At 33.0% G+C, this 18710-nt stretch overlaps 1 protein-coding gene across 1 annotated transcript; it reads right to left on the bottom strand.

Moving 5' to 3' along the window:
- Window positions 1-126: 126 nt before the first annotated feature.
- LOC128093313 (uncharacterized) lies at window positions 127-12925 on the bottom strand. Its single transcript, XM_052709643.1, has 2 exons — window positions 12683-12925; window positions 127-257 (listed from the first exon to the last, which is right to left on the bottom strand). The coding sequence occupies exons 1-2, from the start codon at window positions 12923-12925 to the stop codon at window positions 159-161; spliced, it is 342 nt and encodes a 113-aa protein (XP_052565603.1). The 3' UTR covers window positions 127-158.
- Between the last annotated feature and the right edge of the window lie 5785 nt (window positions 12926-18710).

Genomic DNA, 18710 nt, shown 5'->3' with positions numbered 1-18710 from the left:
CGACGTGGTAGGCTCAATGATCTTCGCAAGAATTTGAAGAATCTGGTGTTTTGCGTTCTTCACTTTCACTGTACACTGCGGTAACTTTGGCCTAATTCAGCTGACGTCGTGGAATTCCGCTACATTTTGACAATTGATTTCTGCGCACGATCGAGCCATCACTGAACACTGAATGAATAAGGTTGATTGAGAACCAACTTGTTGTCGCACGCGTTGGACTGAGTTGAGCTGAAGATCTGCAGACGTCTGCGGACGCCCTGCCCCGATGCAGTTGCATAAAATTGGATGATTTATTGTTTGTCATGGCGCAGGAATCCCTCCCCCAAGAGTTGGAGGAGGAGCAGGAGTAAACACTCAGACAACCTTCGGGAGATTGCTCGCGAGCGCTCCCGGAATTGGGTTAACTGACGCGATGACCCTGAGACAGACTCGTCGCGGAATTACGAGGTTTGCTGAACTAATTACGGTGAACAAACACCAGAAACGCCCGGTTTGTAGGGCACTACAGCTGGAGGGACAGCCGGTAGGGTAGATGCACCAACTTGGGGATTAACAGAACAGAAAGTCTCTGAAACTGAGGCTAGGTCGAAATAGGTCCAACGTGTCTCTCCCCCTCGAAAGCCCACGCGACTTTGGCGTTATCAGCCAACTCTCGTAATGGTGGTGGTGTTATTGCAGACAAAGGAAACGGAAGGAACAAAGAAAGTACCATTGTACACACCGCAAAGGTGATAACCTTGAAAAACGGAGAAAGAAAGAAAGCAAGCCTGCAGGCTGTTGTTGCTGATTTAGGGCTTTCAATTAGCACGCGACCAGGCCCGGGTGATGCAACGTGCGTTATTATTATATTGGTTGTGGTGATGATGACGCGTTTTAAGAGACCGTACGTTAATGGAAGAAAGGTGTAGTGGATTGGTACTTGAACAGATCGATTGTTTGGATTTGTTGAGTCATATGTGGATTCTGTGTACTCAAACCGGAGAATTAAAATCCTCTGACAAAACTGCCAGTATCTCTTTCATCGAAGTTTGAGGACGACGATCTGACAGCATTTTGTCGCACGTCGATTTTGTGCCACATTAAGTTAAAACGCAATTTTGTGCGATGCCTCACCTTTTCACCTTCACAGATCTCCAAAATCCGAAGTCAATACTGAGATATTCAACAAAACCCAGAAAAAGACTCCCTGCATTGTTGCCGCTCTTTACATGAAAGAAGTCTCGATCAGATCGTGACAACTTGACACACTCTGAAAAATCCTGTAAGTGCGACAACTGGCCAACGGGATTTCAGGTCAAAACGCGTTTGACACTCGTGCATGCCCGACTACTGTAAACTTTTTTTTTATTATAACTCGGGACTCCGGCAACCAAATTCAACCAAACTTCTGAAAAATGCACAGTATGGGCAGCCAAACAAAATGTGTTTATTATTGTTTACATTGCGTGCTCTAATTATTTTTTTTTAGGTCAAACATTAAAACGCGATTCTGTTGGAAAAAATGTCAAAATGTGACTCAGTGATATTGTAACCAACCGGATTTGGAACTAAGCACTTTGATAATTAATTTTCTTAACTTCACTACCAACATCGTGATCACTTCGAGCCTCTCTTTCGATTTACAGGTAGGTAGACGCCCTTCAAAATTTTCTCAATAATCAGAGGTTTTTTTCTGAAATTCTATTGTTTAATTGCAAAACTGTGTTGAATTAAAACTTGGGCTTTTTTATCTTTTCAAGCAAAACTATTTAAATGGGCCGATGTCACAATGAAAACAAAGAGTCTATCCTGCTCGTTCCTAATGGAACATCAACTTACGTGAGCAGGATAGACTCTCTGTTTATAAATCGACATTGGTCCATTTAAATTATTTTGCTTGTTTTTAAGTGAAGAAAAAGTGTTACAAATCAGTCATAACGTTGAAAAAATAGCAAAAATAATAATTGGACAATTTAAAAAAAATGCAGAAATGTAATCAAATCACAATATATTTTTTTATTATCTGATAAAATAGGTTATGCTTAGGACTTTTCAGAAAACATAGGGACCCGGAAAAAAATCCCGTTTTTTTATTGACGTTTTATTACGAAAAGTTGAATTCCCAAAATTTTATTTTCGATTTTTCACGTGTTTAAGAGGACTGAATCTTTTGCGCAAGAGCTTAGGGTGGTGCAAAATCTGGCACCGGATACATTTTTTTTTTAAACCTGATTTTAGGAAAAACTAATAATTTTGAAAAAAAATATGGATTTTTTAAATTTTTTTTTTACGGAAAATAAACATTTTTGGAGGAAAAAAACATTGGAAAACAACATTGAAAAAAAAAATATTTTTTGAAAAAAAGATTTTCGGAAAAAAAAGATTTTTGGAAAAAAAAGATATTTAGAAAAAAAAAGATTTTTGGAAAAAAAAAAGATTTTTGGGAAAACATGATTTTCGAAAAAAAAACTGAAATATTGTCAAAATTTCAAATGAAAATTTTACAAGCAAAATTAAATTTGGTTTCGAAAATTACTCAACATATTTTTTGATAAAATGCACCGTTTTTAAGTTATAGGCAGCCTAACGTGAATTTTTGAAAAAAGTAAGATTTTGGAATTTAAATAACTTTATGTAGGAAAAGCACATCTGAAATATGTGTCTGAAAAAGTGAAACTAAAAAAAATAAAATTTAGTTCATTACTATTATAACCTTTTCAGAAAATTACTTTTGGTTCTTGAAGTTCAAAAAAATATTGTAAAAAGCATTTTGCATCTAAAAACGATTTTTGAAATTTTGAAATATTTCAGATTATTTTCAAAAATCACAATTTTTCAAAAAAATCATCAAATGGTTCAAACTCTTGAAGAATTCGAACAGATTTGAGTTTTCCGGCCATTATTATTAAAGAGCCCTGATTTTAAAAAAATAAATAAATAAAATGATATCTAAAGAAACCGATGAATACGCAAAAGTTGTACTTAGTTTGGACTTAGGATAATCGAATAAAAAAAGGATTTCTTTTTTTTGTCTTATGTTTGATTGTCGAGCTTAAGTAAGACCCCTAAACTACTCTAAAGTGATTTAGAACTTTTAAATCCAAGATGGCGGCCAAAATGGCGGGTATGAAATATATTGAAAAAAAGGAAAATAAAAAAATACGCAAAATATGTATATATTTTTTCATGTTTCGATTATCCGAAGTCCCATACAAACCTTCCGATAATCGAACTTCGGATAAACGAGTCTGCACTGTAGTACTTGCTCAGAAAATTAGAAATTGTTGAAATATAATTATTATTTATTTGTTATTGTAATTAAGTTTGAAAAATACGAACGTCAAAATATGTCCCAAAATTTCTTCGAAAAAAAAATTAATATTAAACATTATTTGAAAAAAAACATAAATTACATTACAGTCCATCATCATTCCCCCAAACTTTGAAGCGAAACCACTCACCAAAAATCACTTGCAAAGCTGCATATCTTCTCTGCCCTACACACATTCGCCCATTTTCATGTGTTTGTGTACCATGCCTCAAAACCCATTCCAGCATTACTGTGCCAAAGAAGGTACGAAAAAAAAATCCACCAAAAAAAGAGGCACAAAAGCCAAAACAACGAGAATCACTACGACGACGAACAACAACAACCAGCAGAGAAAAGAGAAGCAAAAAAACCGCGAGAGCTCGCGATTTTCAAGGTCACCATCACCACGCGCAAGAAGAACAAGACGGTACAACGGGTAAGGTGAAAACCGATGACCGAAAGTGGTGTACGACTGACGAATGGGTTTGAGCTTGGGCCTTATTTGGAGGGTGGGAGCTATTCTGGTCGAGACGGTAGAATCCTTATACAAGAACCCCGTCTGAAGTTGAGGGTTTTGAGGAGTTTTTAAGAAATGGACTAAACAATGTCACGATTTGCACTGCATACTACCCTTCGTGATATTAATTACCACACTGTAGTACACAGTTGTAGTCCACCCAAGTAACGACATGTCATGCAATTCTCTCGTTTTCATGCATGCGGTTTTCCTCTGCAGCAGTCCGGATGACCTTGGGTTGTCCAGAACGAGTATCAACACTCGGCTGGATCTATGATCGGAACCACTTATCTTTCCTCCTGCCTCCAGAGTGGTGTTACCTGTCTTATACTACAATCATCTGGATTACCTAAGCAGCTGCGAGAAGGACTTTGAGGTACTACTCGACTTCTTCGAAATTGCTGAACGTGATTTTCATAGCAAGTCCCTTGCATAACCATAAGACCAAAACAGAACCAGCTACCCCCTACTCGACACTTTTCCATTCACATGCACTGTACGATCTTGAAAGGTATACTCCTTTCCGAACTCTCGTTTTATTAATATGCAGATGCAAATCCATATACTGGATGCAACCAAACAACGGGAGGGAAAAGTTGACTGATATGACAGGTTTCCCCGTACGGGGTGACAGGGACTGAGCAGCATTGCGTTCCGTTCTGAATCAACGGTACCCGCAAGTAGCAGCTCGCCTTACGACTGGTTGGAAGTGAGTGGAGGCGTTCGAGCACAATTGGAATCAAGATTGAGCTCTAGTAGGACAAGCTCTGCTGCAGGGATACCTTAAAAAATAACATATCTGACCAGTAATCAAATTTACTTGCGTAACCTGAATTGAAGGGGAAAAAGGATTAATTGCACACCTCTCTTTCCCCATACTGGGCTGCTGATTCGAAACGATGTCCGCAGGGCAAAGTGAATTCTACAGAAATCTTAGTCCCCTCCACCTTAAGTCGACAGAAGTGCAGAGGAAGAGACTGCATCTCGCGGCACTTGCGGTAAGAGGAACTCTCTCAAGGTAAGTTGGTTTTCGTTCGTTCAGAGTGGTAGTTCCGAGAGGAGAGACATAAACCTGGAGACTGCAGTTTGCGTTTAAGGTATAGCTTTACATTTATCAATACATTGATGAAGAAAATGCAAGTGTTGTCAAGAAAAAAGAAATTTTGGACTCATCTTGAAATAAAAACAACTCTAGTAGACTTGATTAAGGAAAGTCATCTTTTGAATCAAGTTTTTAACACAATCAATTAAAATTTAAGTTGTCTTCTTCTTCTATTTTATGTTCTGGTTTAGGGGACCAACAACAACTTTTAACGTAAGAAAAAATTGCAACTTAAGCAGTGTTGCCAATTTGAATAAAAATCAAAATTATGGAAAACTTATTCAAAACAGGATTAGAATTGAACTAACTTATAGTTAGGGATTTTGGCGTAATAACCGAGACACCATTAAGTTGAATATTGATATTACACGGAATAAAGTCAATTCTTGAAATCGTGAATTGTGTTCATGAATTTAGAACCACGAAGTTATATATTCACGGTTATAGTGCAAATGCACCATAATCATGAAAAAATCCTTCGTGGTTCTTAAATTCATGAACACAATTTACGATTTTGGGAATTCATTTTTTTCTGTGTAAAAAGTTTATAGGTAATAGTAACATCCGAATCTGATAATTGAACATACTTTGTGGTACAACTAGGTTCACTCAATGTTCACTTATTTACTCTGTTTTCTTTTTCAAAGTACTTACTAAAGGTGTTTTTCTCAGTATGTATATTGATTATGGGATGAATTGTAAGATGTGTTATTTTACCTTAATTATACTTGAACAAGTTTTAATTACACATTATAAAAAGTACACAGAATAGTAGTTTATGCAACAAGTTGCAAAAAGAGGATTTTTTCAGCACGAGTCGTACATTTATCCAACGAGGTTCACCGAGTTGGATAAATACGACGAGTGCTGAAAAAATCAAGTTTTGCAACGAGTTCCATACAACATTTTTTGCAATTTCGAAAAACACCCATTGAGTGAAATTTTAAGTCGAATTTTCATGTATTTTGTCAATAAATCGTTTAAATCAAAAAAATGTTGGAAAGTGTTACTTTTCAGCATTTATTTTGAAAAGTGTTGCTATTCGATTTTGTTATTTTTGGTACAGAAAAGTAGGCTATTTCGTCGTTCAAGAATGACAGGAAAAGTAAGTAGTTTCACGACGGAATTGCAAAAAAAATATTTCCAAATTGAAATTTAAATGCAATTTGATGTAATTTTGCGACAAATCATAAGTAAAAACATGATTTTATGTGTGAATCAGCCGATTACGTCGAATCTACCAAAAAAAATCACAAACTGAGATTACATGTGATTTATCATTTCCGGTTCGAGTGAATTCGCACTTTTGTTCTGAGTAAAAATACAAATAAATTAGCAATTTACAAAAGTTCAGAAAATGTGTAATATTACACATTTGAGGGTATTTCTTCTAAGATAATTTCAAATTTTCAACATGAACGGAGTAATATTACATCAATACGAGCAAATTTACTCATTTTTTATATTGTATATGAAGAAGAATAAATAGGCTAGAACGGATATTTTTGCACAGAGAAATCGGTTACATAGTAAAAAAAAGTCATAATTATATTATATCTGAAATAAGATACAGTTTTCATGTCATCTGTCCTGCACATTATTATAATCAACAAAAATAACAGAATAACAGTAAAAAAGTATAATTTTTGAAACTTGAAAAAAATGATGAAAGATTAGGTAAACAGTAGGATTAGTTGAATATTACCTCTTTTTTGAGTAATATTACCTAAAAAATATGTAAAAATGTGAATTTGATGAATATTCACCAGAAACTGATAAAAATTCATCATTTTCTGATGTAATATTACACTTTTTTTTACACAAAATCTGTCACCATTTCCTGATGAATATTACCATAATTTTTTTTCTGTGTTCTTCTTCTAAATATTTTTTTTTTTGACAGAAAATCTGTCAATATTCCTTATTTAATATTGACAGCTTTGTTTTACTGTGTATGAAGAGATTTTTTTTATAAAATGGAACTTTTTTTAAGAAAGTTATGCCTCGTATGAAAATTTGACCATTTTCGTCCTAAGCTACTGAAAATTTCTATCGATTTTTATTTCAATTGTTTGAATTATTTATGCAAGTTTTCATTCAAGTAAGATTGCTGCAAATATTTTTTGAAGTTCATGTCCCTTGACTTTGACCCATTTGATTGAAAATGGAAAAAATAATTATAAAATGTTATAAAATATATATTAAAAAGTTAAAAATATGTTTTAAATGCATTTTTTTCCATGTAAATTACTGATTTAAAGATAACGAAAGCAAAACAAATATGTTTAATATGTTTAATATTTAATATTTTATTATTTATTATTATTTTTTGCATTTATGAAACATAAAATTAGTTTGTTTGCCTTTGGACAACAATTTACGAAAATGTGGGGCAGGGTTAGTCCTGTGTACTAAGCATACTAAATCTTGGTTTGGTAAATACTTTTGCAAAAAAAAATCCTCAAAATTAAAATATAGTTGCACAAGCTTCAACCAACAACCGATCTGACTAAAATTTTGCAGAGAGACTTAATTTTAGAAAATAGTTAAATTTGAATTAATTTAAAAAACATATTTTTTGCGAAAAAGATAAGATTTAAATGAGACCAAATTTTGAAAAATAAATCAAAATGCAGAAAATCAGCAAAAAAAAGTCTACACGATTCATTAACTTTTCCTTTCATCCTGTTGACACACTTCGTTTCGTGTTGTGACTTTTTGCCAGCAACACACCGCGTGAGCCCCTACTAGTGAGAATGCATTTACAAAGCCGAACAAGATTTAATTTATATGCAAAACTCACACACACTGTTGGTCGTCTGTCCGGACTGAAGCTGTCACAGGGACGCCGCGGCCGACGAAGAGGACGACACATCTCCGGCGACAAAAGTCGACGCAAACGATGCAATAAAAATTAAAAATGTGTGCAATAAAACACAGAATCTGCCTGTGAAGTGCAACGCGCACCGGGTGTCACACACTCACGAACACACACGAATGCAACTGAAAATCTGCACAGTAAAAAAAAGAAATTAGAAAGGTGTCAAAATTGTTCGTGTAAATTTACTTCTATTCGGTTGTAATTTTTCCTCAATTTATGTTGAAATTGAGCAACATGTAAATTTACATCTTTTCATGTGTAATTTCACATATTCAACATAAATTGAGATTAAATCACATGGATAAAGAGGTAATGTTCAACCATCAAATTTTTCAACATTAAAAAAAAACTTATTGTTTTCAGTGAAAAAAAGTTTTACATGTAATTTTATCAAGATTGTTTCACTGTACAGTTGAGTGTAGTAATTTCGCATGCTGAAAAGAAAAGCAAACGTAAAAAAAAGTGCTGGCGCTACTTTCCGCTGATGTGTTGTCGGTTAATTTGACCAGGTTTCTACCCAGAACCAGTCCACCAGAGTCGCTGCTTTCGAGGAATTTGTACACACAAAGTGCGCCGTCTGTTTTGTGACGTTTTCTAACTAATTAGGTTAAACTTTTTGCCGATTCCGACCAAAGTGCAGAACGCTAAAGTGTTTCTGTTGAATTTCGATTCGAAATTTGCTGAATCCGGCGCGATTAACGACGAACGGCACAAATGCACGTTGTCAAAACGATGATTTAAGTTGCGCTTGCAAAAATATTCATTCGCAAAATGAAAACACGCATTTTTGTTGGTAAAAAAAACGTTATTTCAGAACGCGCGAGAATCAAAATGTTGATGCGCGACAGCGTTAAAATGTCACCCATAAATGTCACTCAACTTCCTTCACTTGGAGAGGATCTTCCCTGGATAGACACTGTCGACGAAATGTGAGATAAATGTATGGAGCGATGAAAATATTTTTCAAATTTTTATTTCATTAAAATCATCAATCAAATAATTAATATAAACATTTTGATTTTGAAAATAATAATAAAAATAACTGAAAAAGCTAAAAAAATAATTAAAAAGAAATAAAAGTAACATTTGTGCATGCAAATTGCTGCTGCACAACTTTTGTTAAAGTCTTGTGCGGGTGTCAACAACTCCAAGCTCATGCAAATCGGCTGCTCGTTCGACATTGAACACACAAATGTGTTGGATCCATGCAAATTCGTGTGGCTTTTGTCAATGTTATCGGCTAGTAAAAAACAGCGTTTTAACAGTCTTTTTGTTTGTTAAAGTTTGGCTTAAAATTTTTACTTATCATGGTTTGAAAAATATTCATTTATTCAATGGAATCAGACTAAACAAAATCAACTTATAATGTATGTTTAAAAAAATCTTTTGCAAACTATACTCGATTTTGTTACTTTTAACACCTGATTTTGTAAATTTTAACACCTAACTAAATTTTTAGTACATTTTTCAGCATTTTTTCATCCAATTAAAGTCAATTTAAGCCTACCGAATAATTATATTTCTTATGGAAAAATTTCAAAAAATGCATCAATCTTCAAATGCGTTTTGAAAAAAGTGCCATCAACTGGGTTTTTAGAGCACCAAAAAGCATCAAATTTGAAAATCGATGTACAAATTTCGTTGTGTCTTGTCTATTCTCACCGAAAATAAAAAAAAATAAAAACATTTTTACAGCTTGGAAATTTAAGTTCGATCAGATCTTAACAAAATTGCAAAAAAATATTATAATACTGAATACTGCACTGTTTCAAATATTATTACTTTTGTGGCCATGGGAAATAAATAGAAAAGAAGAAAAAATAATAATATGAATACAAAGAGACGAGTTGTTCTTTTTAATTCCGCTATATATTTTTAATATCTTGACAGACACGTATTTCGTCTACTACTTGCAGACTTCATCAGTGTTCTGTTCTCGACCCACCCACCCAAACCACAAAAATAATAAATTGATAAGAATTGTTAAATAATTGCGTTCTTTCGGCCTTCTTTAACCAAGCAAAAAAAGTTTTTAAATTTTTTTTTCTTAGGTCTATCCAATTAACTAAAAAAAATCACCCTAAATTAAAAAAAAATACTTGTTTTCAGTTTTTGTGTATTTGGCTTCATTTTATTTTATTTATTTATTGTTTCAATATTTAATAGTTAATTTCAAAATAGTAGTTTATGCAACAAGTTGCAAAAAGAGGATTTTTTCAGCACGAGTCGTACATTTATCCAACGAGGTTCACCGAGTTGGAAAAATACGACGAGTGCTGAAAAATTCAAGTATTGCATCGAGTTCCATACAACATTTTTTGCAATTCCGAAAAACACGAAATTTTAAGTCAAATTTTCATGTATTTTGTCAATAAATCGTTTGAATAAAAAAAAGTTGAAAAGTGATACATTTCGAAACAAGTGTTGAAAAGTTCAACTTTTCAGCACCCATTTCAGTGCTGAAAAGTAGAACTTTTCAGCATTTATTTTGAAAAGTGTTGCTATTCGATTCTGTTATTTTTGGTACAGAAAAGTAGGCTATTTCGTCGTTCAAGAATGACAGGAAAAGTAAGTAGTTTCACGACGGAATTGCAAAAAAAATATTTCAAGTTTATTTCCCCCCCCCTTAAAAATTTCCCCTAAAATTAGAAAGCAACAAAAAAAGGTAGACAAAATTCACATTTCCATTGCAAAAACATGAAAAATCTATTGTAAACTACACTGTTAAACGCTTATTTATGAGTTTTCAATACAATAAACACCTTTTAATTATTCAACAAGTTTAGAATTTTGGCAACAAAAGCGGTAAAAGACGTTAAAGTTCTGAAAAAAAATGTTTTCATCATTGATATTTTGCTTTTTTTTTACAGTAACCGTAACTGTAATTATGTATAAAGCATTTTATGATAAATTTTGTTTCAAAATTTTGTTAATCAAGCTTGAAATTTGAAATTTAGTTTATTATTTTTATTTTTTTAAAAAGGCGGCAACCTTGACCTCGACCAAAGCCTAATGACAAAAGCTTCAAATAAATTTTGAACCAGCCTTGGCAAAAATCTAAATCCTTTTATTGCAGCTTCTTAAGGCCAATCCTATTTTCAAAATTTTGAACCAAAAAGTATCACAAAAAGATAACACTTATTCTACTACTGAACATTTTAAATTTTTTAATGAGCTTAATATTTTTTTTCTAATGATTTGTGTCTTTTTCCGATCTGTGGTTCAAAAATTCAAAATATGCAAAAAGTCGAAAAGTGCCCTATTTGATTAAAAATAATCAAAAACGTATTTCAAATAGCAAAGTAGTAAATTTTACAAGTTTTTGCAATGAAAATTTAAATTTCCAGCAATATTTTTTTGTCCTCTGTTTTTAAAGAATTTTTTCAAGATTGGGGGAAAAAAACTTTGAATTGAATTGTGAAATGGCTTAAAGCATCTGACATAAACATCATTTAAATTTGTTTTATAAGGCTGTTGCAAATATTTTTCAAAGTTTATGTGCCCCCCTACCCCCTCCTCCTTCAAAATTGGTCCGAAAAATCAGGGAACAAAAAATTTATTTTTTCAAGAACATCAAAATTTTATTGAAAATAGAAGTCAAATCAACTGAAAACAATCTAAAACGCATTTTTATGCATTGATAATCATATTTAGCATGTTTGGGCTGGATTAAACATAATTTGAATTTTTATGAAAATCCAATGTACAGAACCGCAAAAACTTTTTTTTTTTGCAATAAAAATAACAACTGAACATGTGTATAATGCATTTTTAAACACATTTTTCATGCAAATGTAAAAAACGTGGCTCGTAAATTCAATTTTTAAACCTTTTTTTTTTGCCCCTCCCCTTGACTTTGGTCAGAGTCGAGGGAAATAAACTTCAAAAAATATTTGCAACGGCCTAAGCTAAAATCAAAATAAATAGATAATTACTAAAACCATGAAAAAGTTTACGACACGAATTCCACTGCAGTGGTAAAGTGTCTTTAACCAAAAACCAATAATAAAACTTTTAATCTACAACAATATTACTTTTCTTGTTTTATGTTTTTCTGAATTTATTTTTAATATTTCATAAAACAATTTATTTTGTTTTTATTTTGTATAGGTAGTGTTTTGCCTATAATCATTTTCTTTTGAAAATTTGCTATTTTTAGTATTATTTTATTCCCAATGAGTTTTTTTTTTAATTTTCATATCTGAAGTATTTTTTTAAAAGGTACTATTAACAAAAAAAAATATTTTTTTGCTTTTTGTGTGTTTTTGGAACCGCCTTGAGTCAGGGGCATTCAAAAACACCCAAAAAGCCAAAAAAAAATTAATTTTGTTTACAGGTACTACTTGGGCCGTTGACATATTTGTTGAATTTTATGTTCTTGAAAAAATCTGCCAAAAATAAATTAAGTTTTTTGGTAACTTTGATTTTAAATTCCTCTTCACTGTCCTCATAAAAAAAAACGAGAAGAAAAATTCAGCTAGTAAATTTTTCCATCGCAGAATATCGGGTAGATCCTACAGCTCAACTCAGCCTTCTCCAATCACACATCCACTGCGTAGAATCTTCTCCTTTAGCAGGATCGTGAGTGGCCCTCCCCATCCACTAACAGCACACCGGAAACGGTTCCACAAACGGATGAAAGCGAAACCAACCTCTTGCAATTACGCACCAAAAACACTCTTTCTTTTCTTGATTGCAAGCAAGCCTCTTCCAATGTTGTTTTTTCACTTATTTTTTTGTTTGTTTCATTGTTTGCGCCAATTTTCCTCTTCTTTTTTCTTCTTTTCCTCCACAAACTGCAACCATATGTAACGAAACCGCGAGCGCACGATACAACAAAAAAAAGATAGTGATAGTGAAATCAAGTCAGCGAAATCGCAGTTTTCCACGCACTTTTCTTCTTTTCCTCCCCCGTCGGTGCTGCTGCTGCTCTCCCACGATCACCGACGACGATCTTCTCCACGATCTCGCCCGGCACTCTGTTCTCGCGCGGATGCAACCGTTTAGCGAACCGGCTGGAAGTGGACTGCCACCGAGCGACGAGCACGAGCGCGCACTTTCCGAGAGGCCAACTTCGGCTGCTGCTGCTGAGCCGAGCTGAGAGAGAGCCACACAAGGTAGACCAGAATCGCTCATTCCGAGCGCTCGCCGGTGTCTCTCCTCTATTGGCAAAGTTTGCCTTTCATTGGAGTCACCGACGGCGACGACGGTGATGATGATGATGACGGTGTTGCACCAAAACACAGATACATACGGACGAAGTGCACAATAGACTGGTTCAAAATCTGCGATTTTTATTACATAAACATTCTTAGAGCTTTTTTTTGAAAAGGACCTATAAACATATGAAACACAATAGCTTATTGGACCTTTTAAAATAAACTCTAGATTTCTAGAGTTTTTTTAATGGTCCATAAACAAAACTTTTTTTTTTTGCTTTTTGGGTGTTTTTGAATACTACTGACTCAAATCGGTTAAAAACACATAAAAAACAAAAAAATAAAAATTTTGTTTAGGCCGTTGCAAATAATTTTCAAAGTTTACGTCAAGTTTTTTTTTAAATTTTGGTGCATCTTTGGCAGTATGATTCATTAGGGTGTAATAACAAAATCGTTTTTACATCACAGCAATTCAATTTTGTATGGGATTTAGTATGAGAAAACCCTTTTTTGCCCAGAAAATTCTTTTGAGCCTACTCAATTTGAAAAACTTTATTTTTTTCCATACAACTGTATAACGCACTTATTGACTCATGTCCAGCGATGGAATAATCATCATCAAAAGAAAATCATTGGACGTTCATCAAGAGAAAAAAATCCGAGGGAAGCATGGCTTTCTTCTCTCGGGCACGAGTCATGTGTAATGAACATTGTGATACGTTTTGCTTCAATGTTAGAATTTTGTACGCACGAAATTTGAAATTAAGTTTTTATTTGCCACCCACACCAAGTTTAAAAATGACAAAAATATGTGATCTTAGCTGAATTTTCAACCCTTATAAAATTATTATTTATATTTTTCGATTGTTGGAATATTTGCAAGAAAACAAATAAACCAACAATTTGAAAATGTTAAAAAGAAAAAAAAAACGGCAAAAAATCAAAAATTTAGCAAAAAACAATAGTTGCTCTCAAAACGATCATTAAACAAATAAGCAAATTTAAATACAAGATATAGAAGGTTTAAAAAGTATGGTGAAGTAAAATTCTGAATTTTTTGATTCATTGTATTACATTTTGAAATCTATAAAATTATTGTGCAAACCAACCAACAGTGATTTTTTTTGGTCAAATTTCAATGTTTTAAAACCTTATATTTACTTTTAAGCAATCTCTTATTATTTATAAGTCGATGCTCATTTGAAAGTTTATGTCTTCTAAAAATCAGCCAAAAAAATCAGGGGGCAAAAAACTTTTATTTTTTAAATTTCAGAATGTCAATGAAGACAATCAATTGAAAACAATTTAAAATACTACTGGCCAAATATTAAATATTTAAAAATATTTTATTTATTAGTGAAGTCTTGGTGCAAAGCACCGCATAGTTTTGTTTTGCAAAAACATTTTTTTTTTTTTCATTTAAGGTTTGTTTTTTTAACTAAGGCCATTGCAAATTTTATTTATTTTTTGTCCTACCCCTTTTAAGGGGTTACATACATGTAGAAAATCTCAAGATTTCATATTACAGAAATTTGTTAAATCCACTTAAAAGGTGCTTTTCAAGCACTCCTGAAAGTTTCATAAAGATATTTCATGATTTAAGTGAGTTATAGACAATTTGAGCTCCAAATTTTGCCATGCGCAAAGCGAACTGTCAAACTTTGTGAGCGTTTTTCTCTGAACACCAAGTTGATTTACGGGTGCCACGATTTTTCTAGATGGGATGGACCAAATTGAATGAAATTTTGGGTGAAGACTCCCAAGACATATCCCGTGTGCATGACGAAGCCCGATTTTGAAATTTTGCATTTTCAAAAAATACAAAAATCAAAAACTGGCGATATTTTATATGAAAAACTTTAAAATATTTTTATCTTTTTTTTTAAAATAGACTTTTTGAAAATCGGCCTTCGTCATGGACACGGGACCGGTTTAATGAGGCTTCACCAAAATTTTGAGCCGATTTGGTCAAAGCAGTGTTGAGATATCGTGGCACCCGTTTTTTGAAACTGCTAACTTCAAATAGCTTTATCTCGGCAATCATACAACCAAATGTCTTCAAATTTGTTTTGTTAATAAATGAAAATGTATATTTTAATGTCCTGGAAACAGATTTATAAAAAGTTAAAGTGTATGCTCATAACAACCTCTGACATTTTTGGCGATTTACATGTATGTAACCCCTTAAACATCCTTCAGAAAATAAGGAGGAAAAAATATTGCTGAAAATTGAAATTTTCATTGGAAAAAAATGTACAATTGATTGTAAACTATTTAAAATGCATTGTTTAACGTTTATTTATGTATTTTTAATCAAAAAGGGCGATTTATCAATGAATTTTTTTTCCGAAAGTTTTACGTCCCAATAATATAATTTTCTAGAGAGATTTAAATTCCTTTATTTAATTTAATATAAAAAATGTCTTAGGAAACTTTATGAAGTGTATTACAAATTCTATATTCTAATTTTCCCTTAACATTCAAATGCCCAAGGCTCCAAAAAAGTTGAAACGGTAACTCCAACTCAATGGTTCTTGGGCATAACTCAACCAATCAAGATGATTCTTCTTTCCAGTGTTTTGTTAGGATGTCTAGATGATTCTTGAACTTTGCAGAACCTAATTTGATCAAATATTTAATTTTTGCGATCAAAAACATCGTTCTAACTTTTTTTTTCGCGTGTAAAAAAAATTTGCCAAAAATTCCGCGGAGGCAGTCGTTTTAAAAAAGGTGGAACGATGTTTTCGGTCGCAGAAATTACAGATTTGTTCAAATCAAGTTCTGCAAAATTTTAGGACCATCTAGACATTCTTACAAATCACTGGAAACAAGAATCGTCCCGATTGGTTGAATAATGCCCGAGAACTAGCGAGTTGAAGTTACCGTTCCACCTTTTTTGGGAGGCTTGGGTGCCCGTGTAACTTGGGCGTTCCAGTGTAAAAATATCCGGGGGCAAAATAATATCGCTAGACATTTAAATTTTCACTAAAAAACGTGAAAAAAATTATTTGGAATACAGTACCAAAACTTCATAATCAAGTTTTTTCAATTAAAATTCAATTTTCCAACATTATATTTTTTTGCCCCCTGATTTTTCGGAGAAAATTTTAAAGGGGGCCGAGAGACAAGAACATGTTAAAAAAAATCGCATTGGCCTTTTTTTATTGTTGAGCTTTTTACAAAAACCTTCAAATATATTTATATTTAACGGTCTTGAAATAAACTTTAAACAATGGAAAAAAATCCTTTAAAATTAATTTAAAGAAAAAGTTTAAATATAAATGTTTTTTTAAGTCTTTGTGTTGCAATAACTTGAACCAGTCTAGCGATAGTGCAACCACACACACTATCAAACGATTCGATGGTTCGCGCGAATCGAGCGATTCAATGACGCTGATGACGAGATGATCAATGATGACGACGACGAGTAGCGGAAAACGGGATAAAGAGTAAAAGCAGTTTGGTGTGGTGTCGGTGTGAAGCACATTTCGATACATTCGCACACACACATAACTGTAGATACAGCAACAAATTAAAACTCGTGGAGTCTGCGTCTTGATGTTTATATATGTAGGAATATGAAGTTTTATTTTGCTTGTTGTTGTTTTTGATATCCAATTTCGCTACAAACTGTGTGATACCTAGTGTTATGTGTGTCTTAATGAAAATGTGACTAAATTATTCTGGATGGCAACACTAGCGAGAAAAGTTGGACAAGAAGTTAGAACATATTTTTTGTAATATATTTTTCTCATTTAATTTTTTTTTTTGTCGTTTTTTGTCGTTTTTTCTTTAAATCTGGAGTTTTTAAAAGAAACTCCAGGAATGTTGTTTTGGCACTTTTAACAAAAAAAAAAAGAAAATTACAAATTCAAATAAACAAAAAAATTACCAGTACTACTAGCGTAGCCGTCATTTCAATGACTGACTGCATTTATTATCCAGCTTTGGTGACTTACAAAATTCAATAATATAATTATTATTTTTATGTAGTTGTTGGCAGCACAGCGCTCAACATTGTAAATACAAATACAGAAGTTTCGCAGTTTGCTTTGTTTGTTTTTTTTTCTCTCTTTTTAAGTGACATTACACCACTGCCAAGTGGAGTCATATATTGCAATCTTTTTCAATTTCACTTTTGTATGGTTATGGTGAGGGTTTTATTTTCTCCCTTTCTTATCCCGCTAATAGATTCTTTTTTGTTGCTGCCCTCCCTCTATATCAACAGATGCTTCGTGGTTCCTTCGTGTGATACTCTCTGGCTCTGGCTCAAGGACGAAAGAATCAGCTCGTGGGTGGAGATTTGACTGCGTTTAATGGTTTATCTTTACGCTGGGTACAGTGCAAGTAACAGAGATTAAGAGTAATACAATAAAGATTTGTGAGACTTAGTAAATTAGCCAAAAAATGCTTGGAATTAAGGGTGCACAGCAGCCAAGGAAGTTGTTGTCTTCTTATTCCAAATTTGTCAAACTTACGAACCCAATCCTGCAAGAATCTGATTGTAAAAATAGTCAAACTTTGTTGTAAATAACTTTGAATACAGTAATTTAGGGGATGAATAAAAAATCATACTGATAGTTCCCGTATTTTTGAAGATACTAAAATGTCTGTATCAGAAATCTGGGTGCAAAAGCTATGGTTGATGTGTACCGTTAAGGTGAATTAAGATGTGAGACTCAGAATTATTGGTTAAAAATAAAAATAATTATTGAATTTTTAAATCAATAAAATAACATTATACAATGTAATCTCAATAATTTACAACAGGATTTTCAGAAAAAATCAGTGAAGATTTAAATTTTAGTAAGCTTTTTTTTTGTTTTGCTTCCTTAAAAGAGTTTAAAATTTTTTGCATGGATAACTTCCATCCCAATCAAATAAATACAACATTGAAAATTTCAAAAAAAAGTTGCGAAATTCTAAATAAATGTCAAAAATTGGTTATGTTACTTACACAACTGCTAAAAACTGATTTATTGTTGATGAATACGAACCTGAAATAAGAAGATAAAAGGAAATATTTATTATAAATGGTAAAAATAGGTTAATTAACTATTCCTAAGGTAGTACAGTCCAGACTCGATTATCCGAAGGCCTCTGAACAATTTCACTTCGGATAATCGAATCACGAAAAAAAAAAACTGACTTATTTTTGATTGCTGAGATTAGGTATGACTCCCAAACTACTATAAAGTGATTTTGAATTTTTGAATCCAAGATGGTGGCCAAAAAAGCGGCGATGACATATTAAAATAATGCATTTTGTAATTTTTAAAGCAATCGACTATTCAAATTTGACTTAAATGGGGTCGCAGAATTCGAATTTGATTTTAAAAGTTAAGGACCTATTACACTATGGCAAACAAACAAACAAACTCGCACTTTTTGACAGTTTGCTTGCCTTGTTTGTTTGCCTGGATTTGTTTGTTCAAACGTCAGCCTGCATACATTTTGCCTTGTTTGCGAGTTTGCGAGTCTGGCAAACTGTCAAACACGAAATAGTTCGAGTTAGTTTGTTTGCGGTAGTGTAATAGCTCCTTAAGAAAATTAAAAAATACGAAGTGTAAATCAATTGATTAGAACGTCAACAACCAACTAAGTTCATTCCAATCCAACAAATAGAAAACCAAAAACATGATCCCACTGCAATAGGGTCGTCCACCGTTAAACTCATTCCACTAATTGACACTTGACTACAGTGTGTCGTATCCTAATCCTGGTATCATCAAGCATCGCACAAACAACAACAAAACAGCAGC

This window comes from Culex pipiens, chromosome 3 (genome assembly GCF_016801865.2).
Source record: "Culex pipiens pallens isolate TS chromosome 3, TS_CPP_V2, whole genome shotgun sequence".
Classification (NCBI taxonomy): Eukaryota; Metazoa; Arthropoda; class Insecta; order Diptera; family Culicidae; genus Culex; species Culex pipiens.
The sequence above is the reverse complement of the archived record's forward strand: the minus strand, read 5'-3'. Positions and strand labels throughout refer to the sequence as shown.